This window comes from Spea bombifrons, chromosome 2 (genome assembly GCF_027358695.1).
Source record: "Spea bombifrons isolate aSpeBom1 chromosome 2, aSpeBom1.2.pri, whole genome shotgun sequence".
Lineage (NCBI taxonomy): Eukaryota > Metazoa > Chordata > Amphibia > Anura > Pelobatidae > Spea > Spea bombifrons.
Genome location: NC_071088.1, coordinates 83,283,109 through 83,309,056, shown reverse-complemented (window position 1 = coordinate 83,309,056; position 25,948 = coordinate 83,283,109). Strand labels below are relative to the sequence as shown.

At 40.2% G+C, this 25,948-nt stretch overlaps 2 protein-coding genes across 6 annotated transcripts in view; one reads left to right on the top strand and one right to left on the bottom strand.

Moving 5' to 3' along the window:
• NF1 (neurofibromin 1) overlaps window positions 1-25,948 on the bottom strand; it is an 89,841-nt gene that overhangs the window by 9,715 nt on the left and 54,178 nt on the right. For all 5 annotated transcript variants that reach the window (XM_053454970.1, XM_053454967.1, XM_053454969.1 and 2 more), the window contains 18 exons: window positions 15,164-15,596; window positions 14,373-14,713; window positions 12,290-12,492; window positions 10,914-11,107; window positions 10,230-10,370; window positions 9,723-10,002; window positions 8,877-9,091; window positions 7,714-7,775; window positions 7,493-7,607; window positions 6,842-6,943; window positions 6,572-6,712; window positions 5,996-6,125; window positions 3,342-3,473; window positions 2,465-2,600; window positions 2,138-2,295; window positions 1,096-1,215; window positions 487-617; window positions 108-208 (listed from right to left, as the gene is read on the bottom strand). In XM_053454970.1, coding sequence (XP_053310945.1) covers window positions 108-208; window positions 487-617; window positions 1,096-1,215; window positions 2,138-2,295; window positions 2,465-2,600; window positions 3,342-3,473; window positions 5,996-6,125; window positions 6,572-6,712; window positions 6,842-6,943; window positions 7,493-7,607; window positions 7,714-7,775; window positions 8,877-9,091; window positions 9,723-10,002; window positions 10,230-10,370; window positions 10,914-11,107; window positions 12,290-12,492; window positions 14,373-14,713; window positions 15,164-15,596 — 3,135 coding nt within the window. The remainder of the gene's footprint in view (window positions 1-107; window positions 209-486; window positions 618-1,095; window positions 1,216-2,137; window positions 2,296-2,464; window positions 2,601-3,341; window positions 3,474-5,995; window positions 6,126-6,571; window positions 6,713-6,841; window positions 6,944-7,492; window positions 7,608-7,713; window positions 7,776-8,876; window positions 9,092-9,722; window positions 10,003-10,229; window positions 10,371-10,913; window positions 11,108-12,289; window positions 12,493-14,372; window positions 14,714-15,163; window positions 15,597-25,948) is intronic.
• EVI2A (ecotropic viral integration site 2A) lies at window positions 17,423-19,450 on the top strand. Its single transcript, XM_053454972.1, has 2 exons — window positions 17,423-17,812; window positions 18,728-19,450. Exon 2 carries the CDS (start codon window positions 18,747-18,749, stop codon window positions 19,443-19,445), a length of 699 nt encoding a protein of 232 aa, XP_053310947.1. The 5' UTR covers window positions 17,423-17,812; window positions 18,728-18,746; the 3' UTR covers window positions 19,446-19,450.

The window sequence follows — 25,948 nt, the reverse complement described above, 5'->3', positions numbered from 1 at the left end:
TAAAAAAAACTCAAGAGTTCACACAGAAGTGCCCCATTCAGGCCAGTATTTACACACATTACACTGTTATTACATATGGTAATTGATAAATATACTGAGTTACTCACACCACGGGAAATACTTTGGGAAAGACCACACTGGCTTCTGCTAAATACTCGTACAGGATCCGCTGATCAAACTCATCTGTGGTATACTTTACCAGCGTAGCCTACAGGGACAAACAATGCAAACCCATTACATTATGGTAATTGTGCTTATTTTCCACAGCAATCTAAAATCAAGCAAGATCAAGAGCAAGACACCTCTGCCCCAGACAACCAGATGTTGTCTACCTGGCTGGTGGGATCTGCCCCATGAGCAGCAGCAAAGGTATCAGGGTAGGTGGCATGAGGCACTGACTCATTGGGCATTTGTCCTGTTTGCCTGATGGCCAGGTATTACTGATTGTTCTTTCTTATTATGGCTACAGCAATACAAAATCCTTACAAGAACAGTGAGCAGCAGAGCTTGGGTTTTGGTATCAGTTAAGACCTCTTCATCCAAAAGTACATTTGACTCTGACACAGATACTTTTCTCAGATGTGGATGCTGCTGTGGTGATGATATTCTTGGAGTATCTTAGAGGGGAAAAAATAGAAAATGAAATACATTTACAGCGCAGTACAGTTAATTTGTCTAACTGTCCTTAACTCAAGTTGAGCAAAAAAAAAACACTTATGCCTCAACAAACAGATTTCATTATACTGAATGGAATATTGATGAAAAAAGCTAGGTATGAAATTACAATATTCCCTGGTCTTTTTATTACTGTTTTGGTGGTATGACTATGATATATAAAAGCAACCAAGTTAACACTTACTAATTCTATTCAACTTGATACAATCCACACAATTGTTTCTATGATAAAAAGCCATGAGATTTAAACTGCATTTTCAAACAGACAAATACCTTGAGCACCCACATCCATATACAGTTGCCTTTTATGGTTAGCTTCCAGTTTAATTTCTAAATGCAACCAGCTCAATGGATTTGAGAGAATAATGCCATACAAAAAAAAAGAAATATCAAAAGCTAATATGCAGACTGTAAACCAACCATCATAGTCATTCTCTGCAACTCTTCTCATCTTGGGAGGTGTAGTGATGCCAGTTTCCATCTCTTGTCTTTTGGGAGCCTTAGTGTCAGATATTAAATGGTCAAAGCTTTTCCTTGTACCTGTTGGACAGGATGAGATTCAATGCAACATAAGATTCAATACAGAACATGTAGGAACAAAATGGCTAGAGAAAATACTGGTAGAGAAAATGGGACTCTCTTACAGGTATAGCAGATTTAGCAGTATGTACTAAATGTATTAAAGAGTTAAACAATGTACTGATGTACACTCTATCTACTATAGTGAACAAAAGACTTGTGCATTCAATTGTGAACCAATGTCTTAATGTTTCCCTACAGTCTCTGCTGACCACTTCTACTTTCTCATCTTCTATCTTCTCTTTTCTAGATGCAATCCTTAATCTTCTTTCTTAGTCAAAATTTTAGCAGAAATAACCTGGCAACTTTCACAAAATGGCAGCTCTGCAGTGAAGTCCTCCCTGATCCTCCAATCAGGGAAAAGGATGCCACCAAAAGCGCCAACTGACGGTAATATGGCAGCGCTTGCGGTGACGTCAACTCTTCCGATTGGATTATAGGGGAGATGTCACCACAGCACCCCCATTTTGCCTTCAGTTGTCCCGCGTCTCTACGATTGGGAAGGATGTCACTGCAGCGCTGCCGTTTTGGTGGAAGTTGCCGGGTTATGTCTGCGGAGATGCGGACGTAGAAAGAAGATTAAGGATTGAAGATTGAATAGAGAAGAATAAGGAGGGGATAGAAAACAGAACAGTATGAGAGAGTCAGTGAGAGAAAAATGGCCCTGAATTTTCAGCCAAATCGAACGGGCAGGGAACTAAAATTGTTGTCTGAAAACCAAAAAATCAGTCTGAATCATTTCTGACCCATTTGCGCACATCCAGTGAACGTATTTAATGGCTCACAACCACGTATGAATAACAATGTTAATAAGGACTGTTTTTCTAACAAAATGCTAGTAATAGGGCTACTCGGTTTTGTAAAATAGCAATTAATAATATACCTAAAAGCTTTTTAGTGTTTGCTTGTGACGGTTGCCCCATGTCCAGACTCATGGACTTCCTGGTCCGTGGGCTGACTTGCCCCACAGTTGGGTAGCTTGCAGCAAGGTGCATTCCAGAAACTTTGGGAGATGACCACGGTTGGTTCTCCCTCAATGTCCTGCAAAGAGATAATGCATACATGGGTCACTTACCCCAAGAAAAAAACCAAGCAGAAACTAAGTAAATTTGGAAGGTTACAGGGTTTTAAAATACTTTTGTATAAAAAGAAAAACACACTGTGCATGTTAAATCTGCCATGGCTGGTATGGAATGAAATATATAGAAACCTGCAGGTGGGGTCGCTGTGGTGCATCGGGTAAGTGTCCATAGGAACATTTTCCATTGAAACATCTGACAGCAGGAGTGATTTCCTATGTTTGAGGCTGCAGCGACTCCTCACCTCTTCGGACACCGTGAGCAAAGCTAGTGGATAAGAACAAGTAAGCATCAGCCAAACAACAAAGAAAACACTGCAGGGCCGCAACGCGCTGTGAGTGCCAGCAAAACATGGACGCTGTTACAAGCATCGACAAATACTTTAACGAAATGAGAGGCGTTTCCGTATACTTAGACTACAAGTTTATTTCTGCGGGGTTGTTCCAGTGACTACGTTTGTTATATCACAGACTACTTATGTTTTTCTGCCTATTTTACAGTGAAATGTTCGCAGCTCAAACAAAAATCAAATTAGTTTGAACAACATATGGCTTGGACTATTATACTGTCCATTCCAATTCTATTCTTAGAAAACGTTACCAAATGAGGCATAAACAGGGAAACGGCTAGTGTTATTCTGAAACACCTCTTCAGAGATGTGCCAGGGGGAATCTTTGGACAGTAGCCTATAACCTTACAATAAGCACTAAATTAGGGAAGCACAAAAAAAATATTTTGTGTTACACAGATATTACTATTTACATATATCGGGACACACCAAAAAAGTTATCAGGTGGGAAAAGTGTTTAATTGCTTTAAGAGATTCAATAAAGATGACCTGACTATATAAAGAGCAGAACTGCTATTGTATTGCCAGTATTTGAGACACTGCTTTATTCCCTAATCGAACAGTTGGCAGGAGAGCTGCAGTTTTATTTCACTAACTTCACTTTATGTTGTGAAGAACCAACCCCAATGAGCCTCTGCTTCAAGAACGTTAGCTCTTACCTGCCAAATAAGCAACACTCTCGGTATTTACTTCAAACTTATCACAATTTCTATGCTTGTTTACTAGTGCTAACAATGTGTGAAGGATGCGCACTGTTCTTGCAACTGTCGTAGGAGATGGGTGTCGAAAACCTGAAAGAAAGAAAAAAAAAAAAAAAAAACATTGTGTAAAATCCATCAGCTCTATTTTCCAACAAACATTTGCTAAATTGAAATACAGAAATTATGCTTCCACTATTTCCATTCCTAGCTGGTTATTTTGAGTGTGTTCACTTATGGGCAATGTTATATTTTGAGTGTCTATTACATAGTTTTAATGTGTGGTTTCGCTCTCAAACTTTTGTGTCCCATTATTATTTTATGATCTTTAGGTCCTCTATTTCTAGGAGTTAAGATGGACATTTTAAGATCATATGAGCAGATCCTCATTTTTTGTTGTTGTTGAAAAGATGGAAGTTCTTGGCATGGCACCACCAGTGAGGCTTGGCCACAAACACAATGCCGGTAACCCCAGTCCGAGACTTCAAAGGCTTAATTGCAGCCAATGACAATCAAGAGGTCAATCAAGAGGTCAATCAATCAGAAATGATCTTCAAGGGGGACACCTATCATTTTTTTATCATTAAAAAAAACGTATCACATTAACAAAGTTTTTACTAGTATTGTGACTTTTCCCTCTTTTTTAACACAGTTCTACTTTTTATACAATGTAATGTTTTCAGACAGCTGCATATTAGCAATTTGTATGTGTTCTAGCTACATTATTTAAGCACAATCTACTTTACAAACATCCTGACTGCCTTATCATTTTGCCTGTGGTTAGCAACGGCCAAAATTACCCAGCTGGACTCTATGACTAATGAAAGGCTTTGGAGAAGCAGACTTCACAGCCATAAAAAATGAGTTCAGTGTGGTGTTCGAGAAGGAAAAGTTACCCAACATAAAATGTATTTTTTACATATATTAACATTACCAGTGAAGCAGTATATTCACACTTGTGGATTATCGTTCCATTTAGCAATCAAACTAAAGCACGTAACAATAATCTACCGTGTTTCCCCGAAAGTAAGACAGTGTCTTACTTTCTTTTTATCCCTAAAAGCCCCACTATGTCTTACTTTCGGGGTATGTCTTATATTGGGAAAAAATTGAGAGTGATGGGAGTTATGATGTACTTTTAGAGCATAATTAGATCATGAAAAAGACATTGGAAATGGTACAGCATAACACCCATCACTCTCACACACCTACCAATCCACACGTATACCAATCCACACACATATACACAAATCCACACACATATACACCAATCCACACACATATACACTAATCCACACACATATACCAATCCACACACATATACACCAATCCACACACATATACACAAATCCACACACGTATACACAAATCCACACACATATACACTAATCCACACACATACACCAATCCACACACACATACACCAATCCACACACACATATACACCAATCCACTCTCACTTAATGCTTTCCTACCTTTCCTTTCTTCTTTCAGCTTCTTTTCCTCCTCTTCGCTCCTCTTCTTCAGTTCTGTCTTCTTCCTGGTTCAGAGGGCACGGACAGCGGTGGGCGCGGCTTCAGTGTTGTGCGCCGGGATCTGACAAGAAACCCCGGCGCACAACAGCTGTTGCCGCGCAGATCACAAGGGAGCGGTATCGGAGGTCATTAACAGACCTCCGGCTCCCTTGAGTGATTTTAAGCCGGGTTGAACCCGGCTTAAAATCACTCAAGGGAGCCGGAGGTCTGTTAAAGACCTCCGATACCGCTCCCTTGCGAGCCTGCTCCTCCAGCGGCGGACATTACTGTCCGTCTCTGGAGGAGTGCCGGGTGCCGCAAGTTGGCAGCCCCTGATGAGCGGCACCCGGTGCGGACCGCCCCCCGTCGCGCCCCCTGGAGTGTGGCGCCCTGCTCTAAGAGGCCGGGAAGCCCCCACCAGGGCCGGCCTTAGGGGTCTGCGGCCGCACAGGGTTTAAATAAAAACATCGGGGGTTTTTTTCAACTTTATTTAACATCCTCCATGTTAAATAAAGTTAAAAAAAACTTTATTTAACATGGAGGATGTTAAATAAAGTTAAAAAAAAACCCCGATGTTTTAATTTAAATCCTGTGCGGCCGCAGACACGTAAGGCCGGCCTTGGTGGGGACTTCCCGGCCCCTTAGAGTGGCGGACCCGGCAAATCCCCCGTGTTTCCCCGAAAGTAAGACATATGTCTTACTTTCGGGGTACGGCTTATATTAGCCGACCCCTCTGAAACCCCCGATACGTCTTACTATCGGGGGTGTCTTACTATCGGGGAAACACGGTAGTAACAGGTCTCGACACACTTAAGAACTCGAAGTGCCATCAATAAATACCGATATAAGATATCACAAAACGATAGGTCACCTTAAGCAACCAAGGCTATTTGGGCTACTTGGATTTATCACATAAGGTAATAAATGTCACTGTTAATTAATCTTATTTTGATTGATATTAGATTATACTTTCCACAAATACAGATGACAGCATATAAGAAAAGGTTTGCAAAAATGACGGTAACTTTCATCTGCACTATAAATACAGCCGCATGCTCCTTAAGGATCACCAAATATGAATCCGGACATGGATGTCCTCACCTTTTAGTAAGTGCCCAACTAGTGCAAAGTTAAAGTTAGAGTTAAAATTGAGCCCTACGAAGTGGTCCATTTGTTTACAGTGCCATTCCTCCAGAGGATTCCGGATTTCCATGAACACTTCTTCTGGGCTCTGAAACACAAAAATATTTAAACGGTGAAATCTGAAGTTATTTGTATTTTCCATGGCAGAAATAAAAACAAACCATAAAATCACAACTGCACTGCTACATTGTACAAGGTTGTTTGGGGAAAAAGATCATGAAGGTGGGATTCTACAGCGACCTTTTAAAACGCTGATATCATGTCTGGATGACAACACACAATTGCAAGGGCATCACTAAATATCACGGTCTGTGTCTTTGGTTCAGTGTCCTTGTTCCACATCGGTTGCCTCCTAATGCTACAGTGTGTGAACGAACTTGCACTTTTAGCTTTCTAATAAAAGCCAAGGGTCGCAGATATTTTATATAGGTAGTTTGTTTTTCACCTAGCACACCTTGATAACACCCTATTTTAAACACGTTTCATAGCAATGAATAAGATAAACGCTATAGTTTGAATTTTGAATTTGCTTACCTTGTCATTGAACACTCGAAGGCTATCAAGTGTGTGAAGATTTTGTTCGAGAAGGGCAGTACCCGCTGAATACAAATTAACTTCATCCAGCTGTAATACCGCCATAGCCACCCAAAAGAGAGCTTTGTGCATAGGAGATTCCTAGAGGAATTCACATACAGCTCAATCAAATATTTCACACTTACAATGAGAGTGATGATTAGTAGATGACACATTAGAAAGCACATTTAAAAAGCGCTGGTTTTTTACCCGAACTATAAGCAATCTTACCTTATTCAGAAGCGGCTGCAGTTTGGTTAGTGCTATCACAGTGGCCTCTATTAACACTTGGCTGTTGTAATTATCTGGACCTTTTAACCAGCTCTCCAGGCCCTAAAGAAAAATCGCTTAATTAAGCAATAAACGCTACCAATACAACTTCCTGATGTGACGTTTGTCTAATTTCTAGGATTAAAGATGGTAAACTTTGCTTTGCACGGGAAGCTATTAGGAAAATACTTTGCTTACGTTAAAAGCAAACGCGACATTTCTAAAAGTTTCAAGACATACACTTTAGTTTACTTGAAACAGTAGGCTGCATTTACAATTTTGTGTTTAGAATTTTCCTCACTCGTTCATCAAACTAAAACCTTACATAAAATTATTTTACGTGGCTCGAAACGTTTCATATTAAATAAAGGGAATAGGCTGAACGTCCAAAGGTGTTTTCTTTTGTTTTCACCAGCGATTACCAGACAATTCTATTTATAATGTAGTTAAGAGCCTAAATAAGTAAATAAGTTAAGAACCTAAATTCATCAACTGTCACATCTGAAAGTAGCCAAGAGGTCGGTTCGTGAGTCCGTACATGATGAGCTATTGTTTACACCGGCAAAGCTAATATAACTATGCAGAAAAAAGGGACTCTATCCTTGAGCGTACCTTACTAAGAATTCGGATAATCTGTTTTATCTGCCCATGGGAAACACGCTTGCTGATACAGCCAAACACGACAAGTGCCCTTGGCTGAAGTGACGGGTTGTACTGGAATGCAAACCTCGAATAAAAAAAAAAAAAAGGAATATTTTAAGTGAGATTATTAATCTACATTATCGTGAAACGTGTTTTAACATATTTTGTATCAGCTACAATTTAAAACATACTTTTGAGCTAGTTCGGTCCACTGGTCCAGCCATTTGCAAATTGGGATATCCCTCATGCAAGCCTAGCGGAATATAAATGCAAGTTAGAAAACCATGCTATTTTAATCCTCTTTAGAAGTCAAAAAAGAAACTGGTTTTACATGTAATGTAGACTATTTCCTATACCGACATGTACTTAGGCAGTGAGTTGTTTTTTTTTTTAAATTGCAATGTCTAGCATCATTACCTTATGTATGATAAGAAAACTGGTACATATTTAATAGTGTAGACCCACTCAACTAATGGCTTACACAAATCGCTGCAAGATGAATAAAGAAATTGAGGGATGAATAATAAAAAAGTCTAAAATGGATTTTATATACATAACCTTTTTCTGAAACATTCTGGCATGGGTTACCAAATTTATCTTTGCAAAAACCATGAATGTGTATTGATTTGTCACATGACCTCAGATGATTTCCTACTTGCAGGACAGCATGGTGGCAAACTACCTGTGCAGGTCTTAGTCAGTTGTGGAAGCTTGCACAGATCTACGCACAAAATTTTAACATATATATATACATACATACATACATACATACACACACGCACGCACTACATGGCCAAAAGTATGTGGACACCCCTCCTAATTAGAGCAGGGGTCGACAAATCCCAGGTGCCAGGTCGCCATGGCAAATGAGAATTTTGTCCTGGCGCCTAGGTGTTTGTCAGCCTGTAATATCCCCCCAAAAATGCCCCAACGTCGCCACAATCAAGGTGATCGCGGGGGCGCTGCTGCAGCTGTCTGCCCAGGTGTCTGGGCAGACCGGCACAGCCACCCCGAGCCTGTGATCACTCCCACGGAGTGATTCTGCAGGCTGAAAACCACAGGCAGGAAAGGGGGCTGAGTGTTAATTGGGTCCCCACAAGTGTGGGGACTTGACACAACATCCCCCTGCTGCCAGATCGCTCCATGAGAGCGAAAGTGCAGCGTTAACCCCTTCAATAACGCGATCGTGGCATTTTAGGGGTTCCCGTTTTGTACGGGGGCTCTGCTGCTGGTGGTCTGCCTGGTTAGGTGTCCACATACTTTTGTCCAGGCACACGGGAATTCTGCCGCTGAAGACTTATTTACAAATGCCTATTAAGCATTAAAGTTAAACATTGTATGACATTTTTTTTACCTCCATAATCTCTAAAAGGGCTTCGGTAACAGTTTCCAAAGAGGTCAGAGCAAACGTTTCTCTTTCATAGGAACCAGGTGAGAAAGAGCGGTCTCTGTAACTGGATCGGAAGGCTATGACGGCTGCAGACTTCACCTTGCTGATTCCAAAGAGCAGGTAAAACTTAGGCAGTGAAAACTCTGTTAGACTGAGACGCAACACTTGCTTGGTCTCTTCTGCAAATTAAATGGTAACGTTATTATTAGTAGCAAATAGAGCCAACATAAAAACAAACTATTTCCAAACACGTGTAATGAAATGATCATAAGAAGGACAGTTACATAAACTCAGAGGCACTAGTAGACCTTCACAGTCAGTGCTATCATTCAGTAAACATAATAATGACAGCCAATACAGGGATTCGAAGTCAAAAGTAACCCAATCAATTGGCTGAACTCTGTTAAAATGCTCTCTGATTATTTTTTTGGTAGAAAAGGCTATAGTTTGACAATTCTGCAATTCCCATACTGTCCCAAAAATAGTATTGACTCAAATGAGAATGCAGCCTTAGAATGAGATGCATTAAAACAATATGATTTGCCATAAACTTGATAAAGTCTGGAATACAAGTTGCACGTTAGTTTTATGATCAATTGGTTTGGGATATATTGGCTCAAATGCTGGCCAATATGGTACGAGCAAAATTACACAGACCAATTATGTTTCATAGATGATTCCCTCTCAATCTGTTAACGTCTTATACATCTTTATAAAGATATCTAGAAACCTTTAAAAAAAAAATAATTCCATAAACTAATTAGTAATAAAGTGAATCTGCTTTTAAAGAACTCATCTAGCAGTACATACCACTGAAATTCAGCTGTGAGCAAGTGCACAAGGAGTGAATGATATTGATGACCAGTCCATGGGTGGAAGCTCTGAGAGACAGAGGCCCTGTCGCTACTAATAAAGTGACAACATGGAAGAGGTAGGGAAGGTGGGCCGCCACATCCAAGGAGTTGTTGAAGGACAGCATCAGCATGTAACGCGCAAGGATGGCAATATCATCCCACATAAGATGCTGCTCCAAGGTAGGAGTAGGGGAGAGGCAGGTCTTGTCTATAATCTTACACATTCGACCAATCACCTGAAAATACACAAGGTGTTCATGAGAAAACCACAGCAACAACTTCATAATCCACTGTATAAATAAAGAATCAAACACTGAAAGAAGGAATTGAGGCTAACATGAATGTGTTTATGTAACTAAAGGGACAGTTGTATAAAGCATTTATTTTTAACAAAACGTTAGCCTCTTGGTCCCAGTGCCAGATTGTGGGGAAAACTAAACTTTGTGTCTAAAGTCAAACAAACCTTGCTTGAAACCAGTTTGACGTTGCCTGATGCCAGAGCAACGGCTGTGTCTGCCATAACCTCTGCCTTTATGGATCCCAATCCACCAGTGGCACTGGTTTTAATGAAACTGTCCAGAACCACATCCAGAAGATCTGTGATCTAATGCAAAACAAAGCAAAAAAAAAAAAAATGAGATCTGAAATACCAACTGATGCAGGAGTTTTCACGTATATGCTAATGTAGAAAGCAGGTGTCAATAACAATGAAGCACTAAAACTTTGCAAACTAATCTATATGACAGAGAAACAAAACGCTACTAGGATCAGTGGTGGAGAAATTAATGTGTTATCTTGTGCTCTGACTTTATCACTCAGGGATAAGTCAGAGTTGTCGATTAATGGAATTATAATACCCTACTGGAAGAGTCCGCCAGTTTAAATGCTCCTCAACCCTCTCCTCAAGGCACGTCTACAGTCCAGGATTTAGGCAATAACTCAGGCGTGTCTAAGGTGTTTTTGTTTTGTAATTTTGCAACCCCTTAGACACACCTTGGACTGTTAGGTGTGCCTTGAGGAGAGGGTTGAGGAGCACAGAATTAGAAGAATTGAAGGGTGTTCTGTCTTTATACAGGTGCATAAACCAAATCTCTTAATACACATGCCAATATTCTTGTTAGAGTAGAGTGCTTTGCAGTTTGCATACCTGTCCCAGACTACCCCATATTTTAGCTTGTATGGAAGGATACATCTGCTTCTCATTTATGGTCATGGTTATCAGTTTGTCCAGAATAGCACTAACACGCTGCCGTTTCGCATCATCTGTGAGTTTACAGAACCGGACAAGATTCAACAGCCAAGGCGTCATGTATTCCAGGCACAGATGCTTCAATTCAATACCTAAAATATACAATGACATTATTATTAGTTTTCAAGACTACAGTACAAGGAACATAATTTGGTTCAGGATTTGGCAATAATACACAAGTACACTATATGACCAAAAGTATGTGGACACCTGACCATTAAACCTATATGAGCTTGTTGGACATCCCATTCCAAAACCATAGGCATAAACATGGAGTTGGCCCCCACTTCTGCAGCTATAACAGTCTCTACTCTTCTTGAAAGGCTTTCCACAATAGTGCGGCTGTGGGCATTTTTGCCCATTCACCCAAAAGAGGATTTGTGAGGTCAGGCATTGATGTCGGACGAGAAGACCTAGCTTGCAATCTCCATTCTAGTTCATGATAATAGCACTTACAGTGGATGGAGGAAGAGCTAGAAGGGTAGGACAAACTGACATGCGGCAATGGTGGCATCCTATGGTAGTGCTATGTTTAAAGTCACTGAGCGCTTCAGTATGACCCAGTTTGTCTATGGTATCATGCCTGATTTTATACACCTGTTAGCAATGGTTGAGGCTGAAACACCTAAACGCAATTAATTAGGAGAGGTGTCCACATACTTTTGGTCATATAGCATATGTCCAACAGAGTAATTCAATGTATTTTTTCCACTAAAATGGGAGTTGGCAGAATATTATGAAGGACCAATCTCAGTAAGCTTCTGCTCCAAGGTGGTCTTGGCCAGAGACATAAATTATACTAAATTATGTGAGAATTCCTGAATGTCCTCACACCAATCGAGCTATAGTTTATGCAGGCTCATCCGCCAGGTATGGCACTTCAAAACGCAAATAAACATTTCAGGTAACTGGACAAATTATAAGCGTCTTTTGGTTACTGCTCAGCAATATGCAGACTTAACAAAAAAATAAAAAAAAATAAACATAAAACAAGGATAGTTTACGACACAATATACAATATGTTCGTGTTTTGTTAGCTATGTTGATGTATATATAATGAGAACACTTTAACCCACTGAAAAGAAGTTATGTGCATTTTAGACAGAGCTGAATGACATTCACACAGACATACGAGGAGCTGATGTAACAACTAAGCAATCATTCACTTAGAACATAGCAATAAAACAGAGCCAAAAACACATTTGTCAGGCCAATTAAACCATGCAATGCGTTTGAAATACAAGTCTTCATCAACATATGCATTCACAACTTACTGGATTTGCTGAAGCCAGAAATGCATTCTTCCAAAAACTCAAGAGTAAGGTGCGGTTCATTAGCTGCCAGAGTCTTACTAATGGAGACTATGAAAAGTGTATTGTTGGCCGGGATACAAAGACCCGAAGTCTCCAGTAACTGCCCTTCAATCTTTAAATTAAAGGTACATGTTAAGGCACACAGAAGGTTATAGGCAGCAGACCTGCAACAAAAAAGAAGCAATGAATTTAACAAACTATTCTATGTATGACAAATACATGAAACTTAGAGCATGCAGAGGACAACTTATTTATGACAAAGATAAAAAGTATCCACAATTTAGTTCATTAAGTAACTCAGATATGAGGACCATGAGTGGTGACTGACTAGAAATGAAAAAGGCTAATGAAGACTGCAAAGATACATGTTTAAGCAAGCATTTCCTTCTTTAGCAGAAAAGTAATCTTGCACTGGAAACAAACTACTTTACAAGCACTAGCACATCAAAGCCCCTATAGAGGTACTATCATGTCCACAAAAAAGTTAAGACGGCTCTTTGGGCACTACAGTACATCCAGTACTTGCTATGGCAGCGACACCATCAGTGCTTGCACGCCCAGTCACCAGATCAGGCATTCCCTTCTGGCAGACGATAAAGGCAAAGTATGAACAGTACAGAGGAAAAATGTTAAAAAATAAAGTTCATAGGATGCCAGGGATAATAACAATCACCGGGGGCCCACGGCAGAAATTCTCAAGAGGATCTCTAATCAATACTGCACTTGGAACAGTGCAAAAAAAGTGGGGGCATGATCAAAAAATATAAAACCATTCAAATTTACCAAAGCCTCTACACCCTTACCACTACACTATTTAAACAAAACCCTCTTGCTATTCCCCAAACCCAAAAGCATTACAAAAGTGCAATTTAGAAGAAATTGCCAAAAATGTGTTTTCTTTCCTCATTGTGGCATTGTACTTCTTTTACCTTAGCATTAATAATTATTGTGTTATATGTACTTCTCTATGGAGGACTTATTTGGTGCCAAAAAAATATGATTCCTGTGGGTATACCAAACATGGAAAAGAGGAAACATGCTTCAACAGACTTCTCTGGTCTTTAGGACAGGAATCCCTAGGTCATGAAGGGATTAAACCCTCCAAAATACTGTTGATAAATAGTACGACTAACAATTGTTCTTACTATTGTGAAAGAAGAAAATTGTTGAAAGAAGGCACTGCTAAAAGAAAATGTTTTTGTCTAAGTGTAAAAAAAAGGGCTAAATATAGAATACAAAACAAATTCATTTAGTCTAGAAAATATTAACATTAATAGTTAAGCAGAGGAACACGTGAATAACCTCATAGATGTCCCTTTAAATATTTTTTTTAGAGGAATAAACTTTGTCTCTCCCTCTTCCTGCCTGCTTATCTCACAGGGTTCAGAAATCAAGGCACTGAAACAAAAAATGACTAGCTTTAAATAACACAATGAGGTCATAGCTCGGTGCGGCTTATGTCTATTGCACTATAGATTGCAACATCTTGTTATGGACAGTTTAAGAAAGGTCACCTGACCAAAACCATGCTGCAATAAACGCAATCCACTTTAACTTGAGTACACAAAGATTATTGGTGTGTGTGTGTGTGTGTGGGGGGGCTTTTTGGGCTGCAGACACTCATCATAAACCTTTCTTGCCCGTGTTTAATTAAGCAAGCCTTGTAAAAGCATTGGCAGCAGCATCAATATCATATGCCACTGAATTGCGTTTGTGTTGTGTCGTGTAAAGCTTGATCAGAAAAAAAAAAATCAGAATTTAAAAAGGTCAGAGCACTTAACTTCCAAGGCCCTATTAAGTGTGGAGTGGATGTATGAATGCTTCAATAACCCTACCACCCGCTTTTCCCAATTTACATTAACAAATCCTTTATGTAAACATGAAAGCATACACATCACAATTCACAGCTAAATGGAACAAAGCCTATAAAGCTTGAACCTTTTAACCATCTAATTTCCCTGCTCAGATAATAAAGAACCCCCCTGATTCACAGAAGAATACACTTGACACTGAAGGAAATGAGTTACAAGAAAGTAGTTTCTACCGTAGACTTGGGTCTGAACTTCCCAGGTTGAGCAATGCAATGTTAAGTAGTGTTCCAGGTACATCCTTTGGACGGATTTTAGTGTGTTGCGGAATGGAATCTGGCTGTGACAGTTCCCATCTAGTCCGTATGTGAATAATTGACTGGACAATGGCTTCACACTCCTGATGCATGAAAGTGAGTGGGGTTCCTTGGTTAGCTATGGTTAATGTAAACTGGTTTTCATCCACCAGACAAATTTCTTCAATCTCAGAAGCGTAGTAAATGTCATTCAAAAACACCGATTGTCCCAGAACCCGTGTTCTCTCTGCAGATGTCACTTGTACAGCAGTAGAGCCCACCTACAAAAAAAAATGGTTTTAATAAACATCATGACGCTACAGAGGACACTCTAGAAATGCAAGCGTCCGGCACCAGGATTAACCAAAAGGTGGTAGTAATAGCTACTCCACTGCTGAGCGACACCATTCATATAGCGTGGAAATAATGGAATCCCATAAGAGAGAGATATTACAATTACATGACGGCTTGTATGATGTTTACACTTTATATGTTTTTAGACTTATCAAGTTTGTAAGCAAATCTCAAAGATAAGAGCCTGCTGCACACAAGGAGTGTGTACAGAGGTCAGCCATGAGTGATCAAAGAATGCTTGCTGTACCAAATAAATACTTTTACACCGTGTTCTTGTAAGGTGCAAATGCATATTCACTTCCCCTGGTTCTCGTGTTCTCCACACACATTTCCTGCCATAAATAGCTATGCACGGTCAATAAAACAAAACAACTTACTTTTATAGAAACCTTGGTATCTTTGTGGGCCAGTTTTAGGGCATTGTGGAACAATTTCAAGTCTTCTTCCAAAGCCAGAGTGGCAGCTGGGAGTTTCTGCTGATCATGTTCTATGTGCTCGGCTAACTTTCCTGACGGGTCAATGAAAATGAGTCTCTTGCTGCCTTTCAAACCTGTTAGCAGTCTCTCGTGGTATTTAGTATACTCCCTGACCCAGGAGTTGCAGTTGTAGATGTAAACGGCTGTGACGTTTTCATAAGCAAATCCAGGGAAAACCACAAACCATTTGGAAAGAAAGTCTGTCTTGAAGCGATTGCTGGGCCCAGCATGAGTGAGATCTACCACTATCTCATATGGCTTGGCATAGTATGGCTTTAGAGTCAGTAACACATGGTAGATCAGCAAGTCCCCGTTGATCTGACCAGTCTTGAACCTTTAAGAGGAAATATGAAAAATGTGAAATGTTTCTAAAAGGTTAACTATACATATGGGTACCAATATTGACAGAAATATAACAAGTTATATATATATATTTTTTTCGATATTATTTACATACAGCTCTAGGGATACACAGGAATATGCTCCATAACTTTGTGTAGTAACACTTTTTTCTACATGTTTGCTCTTTGATAAACTGTTTCTCCCATTGTTTCAATTGACAGGTCCCTAGTGGACAGAATTATTAAATGCTCCCACCGGCTCACACTTGTCTTGGATAGGTGGTGTTATTCCTTATACAGTTTACTATATCTGTTGGTGAAGAGTGGATTTTGAAAAATAATTTGGCAACTGGTATTCGTGTGATTTAAGTATAGCTTTGAAGACAACTGTACAGCTTTTTTAGTACACTGCTAATTTTATTTTTATGTTCTTTGAAAACACAATTTTAAAACTTATAATATGCAACACAGAGGCAATGCACAAAAGACTGTCCAACTCACTCCCCACACAGAGCACCTTCATCTGTCACCTTGCTAATGCCTGCAACTAGTTAATGTAAGTAACACAAACCCACAACAGAAGTCAGAACACATCCCCCCACCAACAAAACACCTACAGTGGCTTCAGAGGAACTGAGAAACCACGTTTAGAGCTTGAAATGTGTACATAGTATAATGTAATGGGGTTTTAGCATATCATGTAATGGACTTTCATAATGGAGTCTTTAGTTGATACCTTTTACTGAGCTAACAAAGAAAGATGTTAAGCTTCTGGGAACGCAAAAGGCCTCTTATTTCCATCCGAGGAAAAGACCTCTAAGATACCGAAAGCACCAGTTTTCACACACACAATACTGCTTTTGTAGGCAGAACTGGAAAGGTCCTCTGAATAAGGCTGCTTGAGCACATACCTCCAATGTAGCTCCTACGTGGTCACACCTTGCAACCCTGTGAAGCTAAGCTCTGCAAAGTGGCTCTTGGGTAAGGTGGTAAGGTGGCCATGGTGCCAACTCAACCCACAATACTGGGCCTTAACTATGTTAATAGCTATTTTCACTATTAGACTACTATAAAAATACTACTGAACCAAAACTCCAGTTCTACCAACTAATTTTTTAACCATTAACCTGAACACAGATGAAATGTGACTGAGGCCTTCAGTAACACCATATTGTATAAAACTCAGTTCCTAATCAATTATGTGGATAAGAAAACCAGAAATGTACAGTCCTAAAAGATAATCTGTGTAGATAGAGGAGTCCATAGTGAAACATAAGGGGAGACAGTGGATGAAATCATTTACACCCTGAATTTCCTAAGTTTTTACTATTTTACGAACTGTGCAAAAGTGCCACGGGGCCACTCTGGGCTTTCGTATCCACAAGAACAAGGACAACAAGCCTTGCACCACCAGGCTAATCTGATTTTATGGGGACCATTGGAAAGCTGGTAGGTATTCATCCATACTTAAGTAAAGTGTCTTTCTTCCCAAGTGAAACTAATTTTTGACAAGTAGACACAGCATACATACTAAAAAAGGGGTTTTGGTTCCTAAAGGGTAAAGATGCACAAAAAACAGCCAAGGTCCTTCAGGGGTTAAAGAGCACCAGGCAAAGCGGACTTTACATACAGGGACCTTTCTATCGTCAAATAAAATACTGTAGTTTTTTTTTTTTTTTTTACTTGTCTGGAAAATGACGTTCCTCAATGCCTTATCAGGTATACGTCTCTGCCGGCCAATGAACAGAAGTTTCATTTATCCGTGGATTAATGTTATCTGGTAATTGCTGACAAATGCACACTCATTATAACCGCACCATCCCTACACCCTGTGTGTATATATATATGTATGGAGAGAAAAAAACGTGGTCGAACTTTGTTCAGTAAACTCTGCCAATGCTCTAAGCCAAGATTGCATCACACCCATGAGCAATTCGTGTAGCCGAGGGCAGGTTCTCTGCTTCACTATGCTGGTAAATGGAAGCAAAGCAGAATGAGCAAAAGAAAAGAGGAAATGTGTCATCGCTGTGGTTTTGTGTTCAGAGGTTTATGTCAAGGAAACGGCAGCAAGAAAATCTCGTGCTATATTCAGATAGCAACTGAGAGATTTCTGAAGACACACAAGAGTTAGGACCCCTACTTGTGTAAATGGCACATACCAACCGGGGATTCTGTAGCTGAGTGAAGATTTCAATATTACATTTACAAGGTAAGTGGCAGATCACTTTATGACTTAAAAAGGACGGGGGACGTACAGCGGACAGTTATTCGCATGAACCCAGCTGAATCTTGTGCCTGTGTATCTGCTGCCTGTGTATCTGCTGCCTGTGTATCTGCTGCCTGTGTATCTGCTGCCTGTACACAGTTCTTGTTTGAGTTGAAGGGTAATAAGGAAACCGACACGACTGTCCTTAATGTGGTAAAAGGGTGTGGCAAGGAGTCTTCCGATTTTGCCGTTTACCCAACAAGGTAGGATTTTGTTGCCCATTCAATAGAACAAATAATCATTTAAGAAATAATTCAATCCTACATTACACTATTGCCGGTCGCAGAGTACAGGGCAGTAGGGAGGGGGAGAAATATAAAGGTACATTATACGTATGTTTTTCCCCTGCGGTTACTGAAAACAGTCATATAAGTAGTGAAAGCAGAACACACTGCTACAATAATATCAGACTCGTTACACCCTGATTCACAAATATATTCTGAATGCAACAACAAAATAGCATAAAACATATCCATACAACAGTCAAACCCTTTTTGTGTGGTCAGCTTTGGAAATGAATGGTGGATTGTGCATAATCAAAGCAGCCAATCAGTCGCAAGAAACGTCAGCGCACGGAAGAGAAGGGCATCTGTAGCAGCAGGGCTGCAGCTTCTACATAAAGTATTTATAATTTTGGAAAAGTATATTAAAGTACTTGTGACAGTAAACTGCCTAAGTAAATGCCTCACATAAAAACACATTAAGAGCTGAATAAATGTTACAGGAAGAAAAAAAAAGCCACAGAAACACCTCAACGTGTGCTTATGCTGCTTCTCAACGCTAGCAAATACATTTCCGGTTATGTTTAGAGTAGTGGGTGGTTTTAAAATGCCTTGGTTAATGGCTTGTTGTTTTCAGGGACTCCCGAGATCTGAAGATGATGCAAAGCCAACTGCATTTTGTGGTAATGGCTGGAGCTGCAATCTTGGTCACCTGTAACGCTCAAATACATAGCGCTGAGTTATTTGGAAATGACAGTTACCCAATATCCAACGGAAGCAGCGCGCCAGGAAGCAATAACGCCACTAAAAACACCAGTGTACCAACGCCACGGCAAGAGACTTCAACACTTACTGAAGAACAAACAACAACAACAAAGTATATAACAAATACGTTTCAAAATACAACACACTCCATTAACATCAACCAAAATGAACAGAGCACCTGCAGCACAGAGAAATATAAAACTGGAATAATGATCAGTATTATTATAATTGCTGTCCTGGTCCTCGTGTGTGCTATTTTAATCATTTGCTCGGTCATACTTGCAAATAAAGTTGCTAGTCTTAAAAATAAACTAGCTACGTCAAAACGTCAAGCACGTAGCAACGGCGACTTTCTAAGCGCTTCCAGTATCTTGTGGCCATCAGGCATGGATACGTGGCAAAAGAAAGCCCAGCTGGTTAGTCATACGATGGATGAGATTTCACTGGAAGACAGAAACGAGGCTGAAGAAGAGAAAAATCAGCTCATGCTCAGTCCGATAGACGACAAGTCAAAACACTCTGCCGAAGACGGAACGGCAACCCTGGAAAAAGACTGCAGTTCCCAAGCTAAGATCATAGTGGAGATTTAACACATTACCTGCACAATGACTCTATAATTTGTGATATCAAGCCACACATTGTATTGTAAGGAAGTGACAAGAATGATCGGTACTTTCCTGCTTCTGCAAGAACATTTTTGGGTTAAAGGTTTTATTTCTACCTACTATGTTGACCCCAAACACTGTTCTAACTATATGCCAGCATTAGAAATATGATTTTTGGTACTGCCATTCCTGAAAAGAATTTAATCATGTATAATTGTCCCATGTTTTGGCTAGGTGGAATAGAAACTCTAAATGAAAACAAAATAGTTTAAAACAATTACACTGAAAATTTGCATTAGGACTAAACAGCTGACTTACAAATAAAGTAACATTTTCTGTTTGGTAGTTTTCTAGTCATTCAACACATTATTTACAATTTATTAATACTGTACCAATATTTACTGAGATTTACAGGTGATGAACACTATACAACAGCAGGTTGTCTGGCAGGCAGGTCGCACAGGAACCATCCTTCCATTAACACAGACCTTTACTTTCCTACTACCCTGCATAATTAAGGACTAAGTAATAACTCATGCTTAGAAGCTGACTTATGCTGTCATATGCCTGAGCCATTAGCTCTTAATGGCCCTTCAGGTAGAGAAGGCAGCTACTACAGAATACAACACTATATCACACAAATATCACAGCTGTGAGAATAAACTAATAATAAAACTGACTGTTAAACTTTAACAGCTTAAGGACCAATGACGTCCACAGTACGTCACAAAAAAGGGTCCTTCAAAACCCATGACGTACATGTATGTCCCAACCATTTAGCACCGGTATAGATAAATTCCTGCTGGTGCACTGTACTTCAGGCTGCCAAATGACGGCTTGGCAAACAATGTGTGGGCCCCAAGAAATATGTTTGAATGTAACAGTGTTCTAACTGAGTACCATTATACTCAGGGACTTAAATTAAAAATATACGAAGTACTTTGGGTTGACTACTTTTTACACCACGTGCCCACCATGCTCAGTCACAACCGTATATAAGGATGAAATGCCTTTAACTAGATGAACTTGACTCGTCTGCTTGTCTCTTGACTGCTAGTCAGCGAACAAGAAAAACAACCCCCCCAGCTGAATAAACCCCTCCAGTACCAGTTCTGTTTTACACTTCAGAGCAGCCTTCATGTTTTTAATATACTACATGATCAAAAGTATGCGGACACCACTCTAGTTATTGAGTTTAGGTGTTTCAGCCACACTCATCGCTAACAGGTGTATAAAAGCAAGCATATTGGCAGCAGAATGGGTCGCACTGAAAATCTCAGTAACTTTAAACATGGCACTGTCATAAGATGCCACCTTTGCCACAAGTCAGTTCATGAAATCTCTACCCCGGCCCACTGTAATATTGTGGTGTGAACGCGTCTAGGAGTAACAGTCCAGCCACAACGGAGTAGACCACGCACACTCAGAGTGCTGAAGCGCTTAGTATGTAAAAATTGCTTGTCCTCTGAGTAATCACTAGAGTTCCAGGCTACCTCTGGAGGTAACATCAGTGCAAGCACTTTGTGCCAGGAGCTTCATGAAATGGGTTTCCGTGGATAAGCTGTACTACTGAACCTGGAAAAGTATTACTTCATTTGTATTGTGGGTGCCTGTATCAGATTGTAAGGAATATGTGGGGCTTTGCTACTCTTTGCGCTTTGCTAAAGAACTGGTAACATTTGATATATATTACAGAGCCTTGCAAAGATCATTTAGATACCTTTCCAAGTACATAGAAGTTTTGTTGTGAATTATAATTTTCAACTGTTGAAACTGATAATTACTTTCTGTAACGGGATACTTGATTTATTTGGTAACATTTGACTAAGAGCCAAAGTAATACAGGGGCATAGATTTTGATAACTGGTACAAAATAATCTCAGTGTCCGGATATCACAATGAGAACAAGTGGACCAGAGAAGAGGAAGCTGCATCACCACCAAGAAACGGGTGCCCCTCAAAAGTCGGTGCTCAAATGAGAATGAGGTGAGAAATGACACAGGGGCAAAAATGACTTTAAAAGAGCTACAGCAAGAGGGAGCCTGAGACTCATTGATGTCAAGTGACCACTGCCCTACTGAGTGACAGGCTGCTACACTACATGTACCGTATTGGCTCGAATATAGACCGCACTTTTTCCCCCCACTTTAAGTCTTTAAAGTGGGGGTGCGGCCTATATTCGGGGTCTAGCGCCAGGGGACCTGCATCCTACTCTCGGATGTGTTCAGACAGCCTCCCCTGCCAGCACTTTCCACGGGGGGGGGTTGTTGCCGGCACGGGAGGTTGTCTAAGCGCATCGTGCGGACGGTCACTGGCTGACCGTCCACACGATGCGTTTTACCTCTGCCCCCAAGACTTACCGGCACCGGAAGTTGTATACGCGTATTGTGTAGATGTCCCCCGCCGGCCCCGCAAGACACCCGGGAGTCTGCTCTGGTAAGTCGGGGGGGGCATAGTGGCAGCATATCTCGGGGAGGGGGAGGAGAGGACAGTGGCAGCATATCTCGGGGGGGAGGAGGAGGACAGTGGCAGCATATCTCGGGGTGGGGGGAGGAGGACAGTGGGAGCATATCTCGGAGTGGGGGGAGGAGGACAGTGGCATCATATGTCGGGGTGGGGGGAGGAGGACAGTGGCAGCATATCTGGGGGGGGAGAGAGAGTGGCAGCATGTTTTTTTGGTGCTTTTTTAAAGAAAAAAACTTTTTCTTTAAAAAAGCACCAAACTTTTAAGGTGCGGCCTATATACGGGGGCGGCCTATATCCGAGCCAATACGGTATATCAAGTGACCGCGACTGTCTATGTAGCTACATGAATTAATGGCAGTGTCTATGTGAATGCGCATGTATAACAGAAGGACAGATATGAGATAGCTTTAAGATTTTCTTAAAATCATAGAATGCAGTATGTCTTCAGAATGTAATACAAAACACTCAAAGGGCTGGCTACAGTAGTTGATAGTTATTATTACATCCAAAAAGCTCAGAAACACTCTTGTACATACACAAATGCTTCCTGAAACTATTTCTTTACTTCCTTTTTTGTATGGTTAGCATCTGACACATCTCAATACATTTTAATCTGCTTTCTGCCTGCAGGACAGTAGTTTTGAAGCTCCGCAAGTATCGACCTAATCCGGTATGTAAAATTCTGAATTTATAATACACAAGCAAAGATACGGTGACATAGCAAATATCGGGGGGCAAGAACTGCCTTAAGACATATCTTCCATCTGCATATTATTTTTTGTTTTGTTGTTGTTTAGGCTCTAGCATACCTTCACATAATGTAGCCAAATATCAACATTTTCATTGTCCAGTCAAGAAATAAAACATTTATAGGTAGGGTTTGCTCACAACTGAGGTTTTTATTTTGCATGTATTTCAGGTTATGGTATCTGCTGAGAGTTTGGTTTTTCTACACTGTGCCTGAAAAGTGAAAAAAAGTACAGGAAAGTGAAAAAAACCTCTAGGGGGTGGGATTACATATTTTGTATTACTAGAATTTTCACTCACATACCATAACAGAGGAAAAACTTCCATCAGATTATCAGTCTAGACAGAATATTTACTATAGTGCAAAGATCATATCAACATATACAACGTACGATGTATGTGTTTTGTGGTAGCAGTAGTGCTTAACAAGATAAGAGAACAATATTGCATCACTGTTCAGAAAGCAATGCAGGGTATTGGAAAGAGCACACTTGTTTATGTACATTGCATTCTAATCAACAGTTATAAATGTCTTTTTGTTTACATTTGTTTGGGTTTAAGGATAGCTGACATTATGGATGCAGATCAAGAACAAAGTAATCCGTTACAAAGAGAACAAGCTGGGAGCTTCTCGTGGATCGCGGCACTGCTGGTAGGAGGAATCCTGATACTTATGCTGTTGGTGATTTTCACCATTGTAATATGGAAATGTATCAAGAAGCCAAACACTGCTGACAAGAACTGGGCAGGTCCTTCACCGCTTGCAGCTAGGGAACTCCACGAGAACACTAGTTTTGACATGAATGAATTTCCTATTGCTAGGAATGATCTTTCATTTAAAAACCCCAGCCCCATCACACTGATGTGTGGCCAACCTCACATCTCCCCAAAAGATTATGGACTGTCTAATGATGTCTCACAAACGGATGAGGAAAACATCAAACCATTGCAAATTATTGGAGTTAAAACTGAAATACCAATCCCACCACCTACAGCAGGTGAAAAAGAGCATACACCTGACACCACATCTACAGTCCAGCCGTCCACTGAAATAAATGCCACAGTGTTACTGGAGGAGCCCATTCTGGCTCCACCACCTGACAGTTTTTTAAACAGCTCAATGTCTCAATGGGATGAAGTACTCGCTAGATCAGATTTTGAAGAAAACCAGCTGCCACCACCTCCATTATCTTGGTCAGTGATAGATTACCACAATGATGCCAGCAGTCAGAACACTTTAAATGCTCAAACAATTTTGAAATGTGAGAAAGATACTTCATTCAACACTGACTACCAACTGCTACCCCCACCTCCACCAGAATTACTCTGAATTATAACCTGTGCTAAATGCTAGACATTTCAAGGAGATGTCTAATGGAGGTTGTGGAAGAATCAATATTGTATTATGAATTGCAAAAACATTGCTGTATTCTATAATGTAATGTATGTTTTATTTTACATTGTTCCAATAAACTTTTTTTATGCAGGCCTGGAGATCAGCCATGTAGACAAACATCATTTTGGCTCCTTTCCAAACTCAAAAACCACACTGAGCCGATTCTTTATGGCAAAACTTTAATGCGATTAAGACACAAAAATATGAACTGGGGCATGCTGGGGGAGAGAATGAAAAGGCAGTAATGCCGGGTATAGAGATGGAGGGGGGTGTTTTTGGAGCAATGACGATAGAGGTGGAATCAAATTTGGTTCTCAATTGATCTATACCCACAAAGCAGGTGGATGCATGGCACCCTATTTAATTGTCACTTTTCTCTTTTGTTTGGAATGTCATAAGGATTACCCTCTTCAAATATTAAAATAAAACTTAATTCTTAATAAAACTGATTCTTATTCTTTGGCTTGCAAAAACATGTAAAATATATGATACGTACTGAAAGGTTTGGTGGCCCCTGACATTCAGCATCCAAACTTTTTTTTACTCGTCACAGAGTGGACAGGTTGGGTATACCGGACCATTAAAAAAGGTATGCTTTGGCAAAGTAATATGTTTTAATGGCGGAAAGGTTGTTATTACTGGTATTTTGTTGCTCTGACCATTACTCCTGCAAGTTTCCAATATAGTCAACAAATGTGGCATTGTGAAATAAGCATGAAATGATTTACCAAAAATAGCCACATAACACAAACAAATTTAGCATCTGTGTTTTAAGTAAACCAAGGAGAAGCAGAAAACTGAGAAACAAAATACTGCAAACTGAACAGGGGTCCATATGTTCCCTGACAAAGAGGAAAATACAAAAGGGATGAGAAAAACAAGAATGTACAGCAGCAGAGAGAAATATGGTGGCAAGAAAGAGTATGTGAACCCTTTGGAATTACTGTATGTAATGTATAAATTTGATATTCATCTAATTAGAATAATGAACAATCTGTTTTAACTAATAACGCACATATTATTGTATTATTGCATTGAATACAATACAAGCATTCACAGTGTGCGTTGGAAAAAACCCTAAGCTAAATCACTTCAACTAAAGTTAATTGGAGTCAGGAGTTAGCAAACCTGAAGTCCAATCAATGAAATAGGAATGGGGTTGTGTTTCAGAGCTACTAAAACCACTTAAACATTTGCTATTCTCAAGAAGCATCCGCTGATGTGGCCATGTCTAACAAAAAAGAAATCTCAGAAGACCTACAATCAAGGACTGTTAATTTGCGTAAAGCTGGAAAGTTATATGAAAGAGCAATTTAGTGCTGTGGCTACACTCCCAAGAAGTGGGTGCCCAGACAAGAGGACTCCAAGGGCACAAGGCAAAGTGCTTAAATGTGCTAAAAAGAACCCTAAAGTAACAGCTAAGGGCTTGCAGGAATCGTTGGAACTGGTAAACAGTTCATGAGTTTACCATACACAAAACATTGAACAGCCATGGAGTCCATGGCAGCACAGCACTGAGGAAGCCGCTGCTCTCCAAAAATAACGAAACCCATTACTGCACTTTGAACTTTGCCAAAGAGCATCTTGACACTTCACAATGCTACTGGGAAAATGTTTTGTGGACTGAAGAAACTAAGCTTGAATTGTTTGAGAAGAAAACACAGGACTACATATGAAATAAAAAAGGGCACCACATACCAACATGAAAACATCATCAGTATGGGAGAGGGAGCATCATAATTTGGGGTTGCTTTGCTGCCTTGGGCCCTGGACAACTTGCCATTATAGAGGGGACAGTGAGTTTGCAAGTCTATGGAGGCATCATACAAGATGTGCCAGCTGAACCTCAGTAGAAGTTGTGTAATGCAGCAGTACAATG

Coding starts and splice junctions, on each gene's coding strand:
- EVI2A (XM_053454972.1), top strand. CDS start 18,747: ATGATGCAAAGCCAACTGCATTTTGTGGTAATGGCTGGAGCTGCAATC.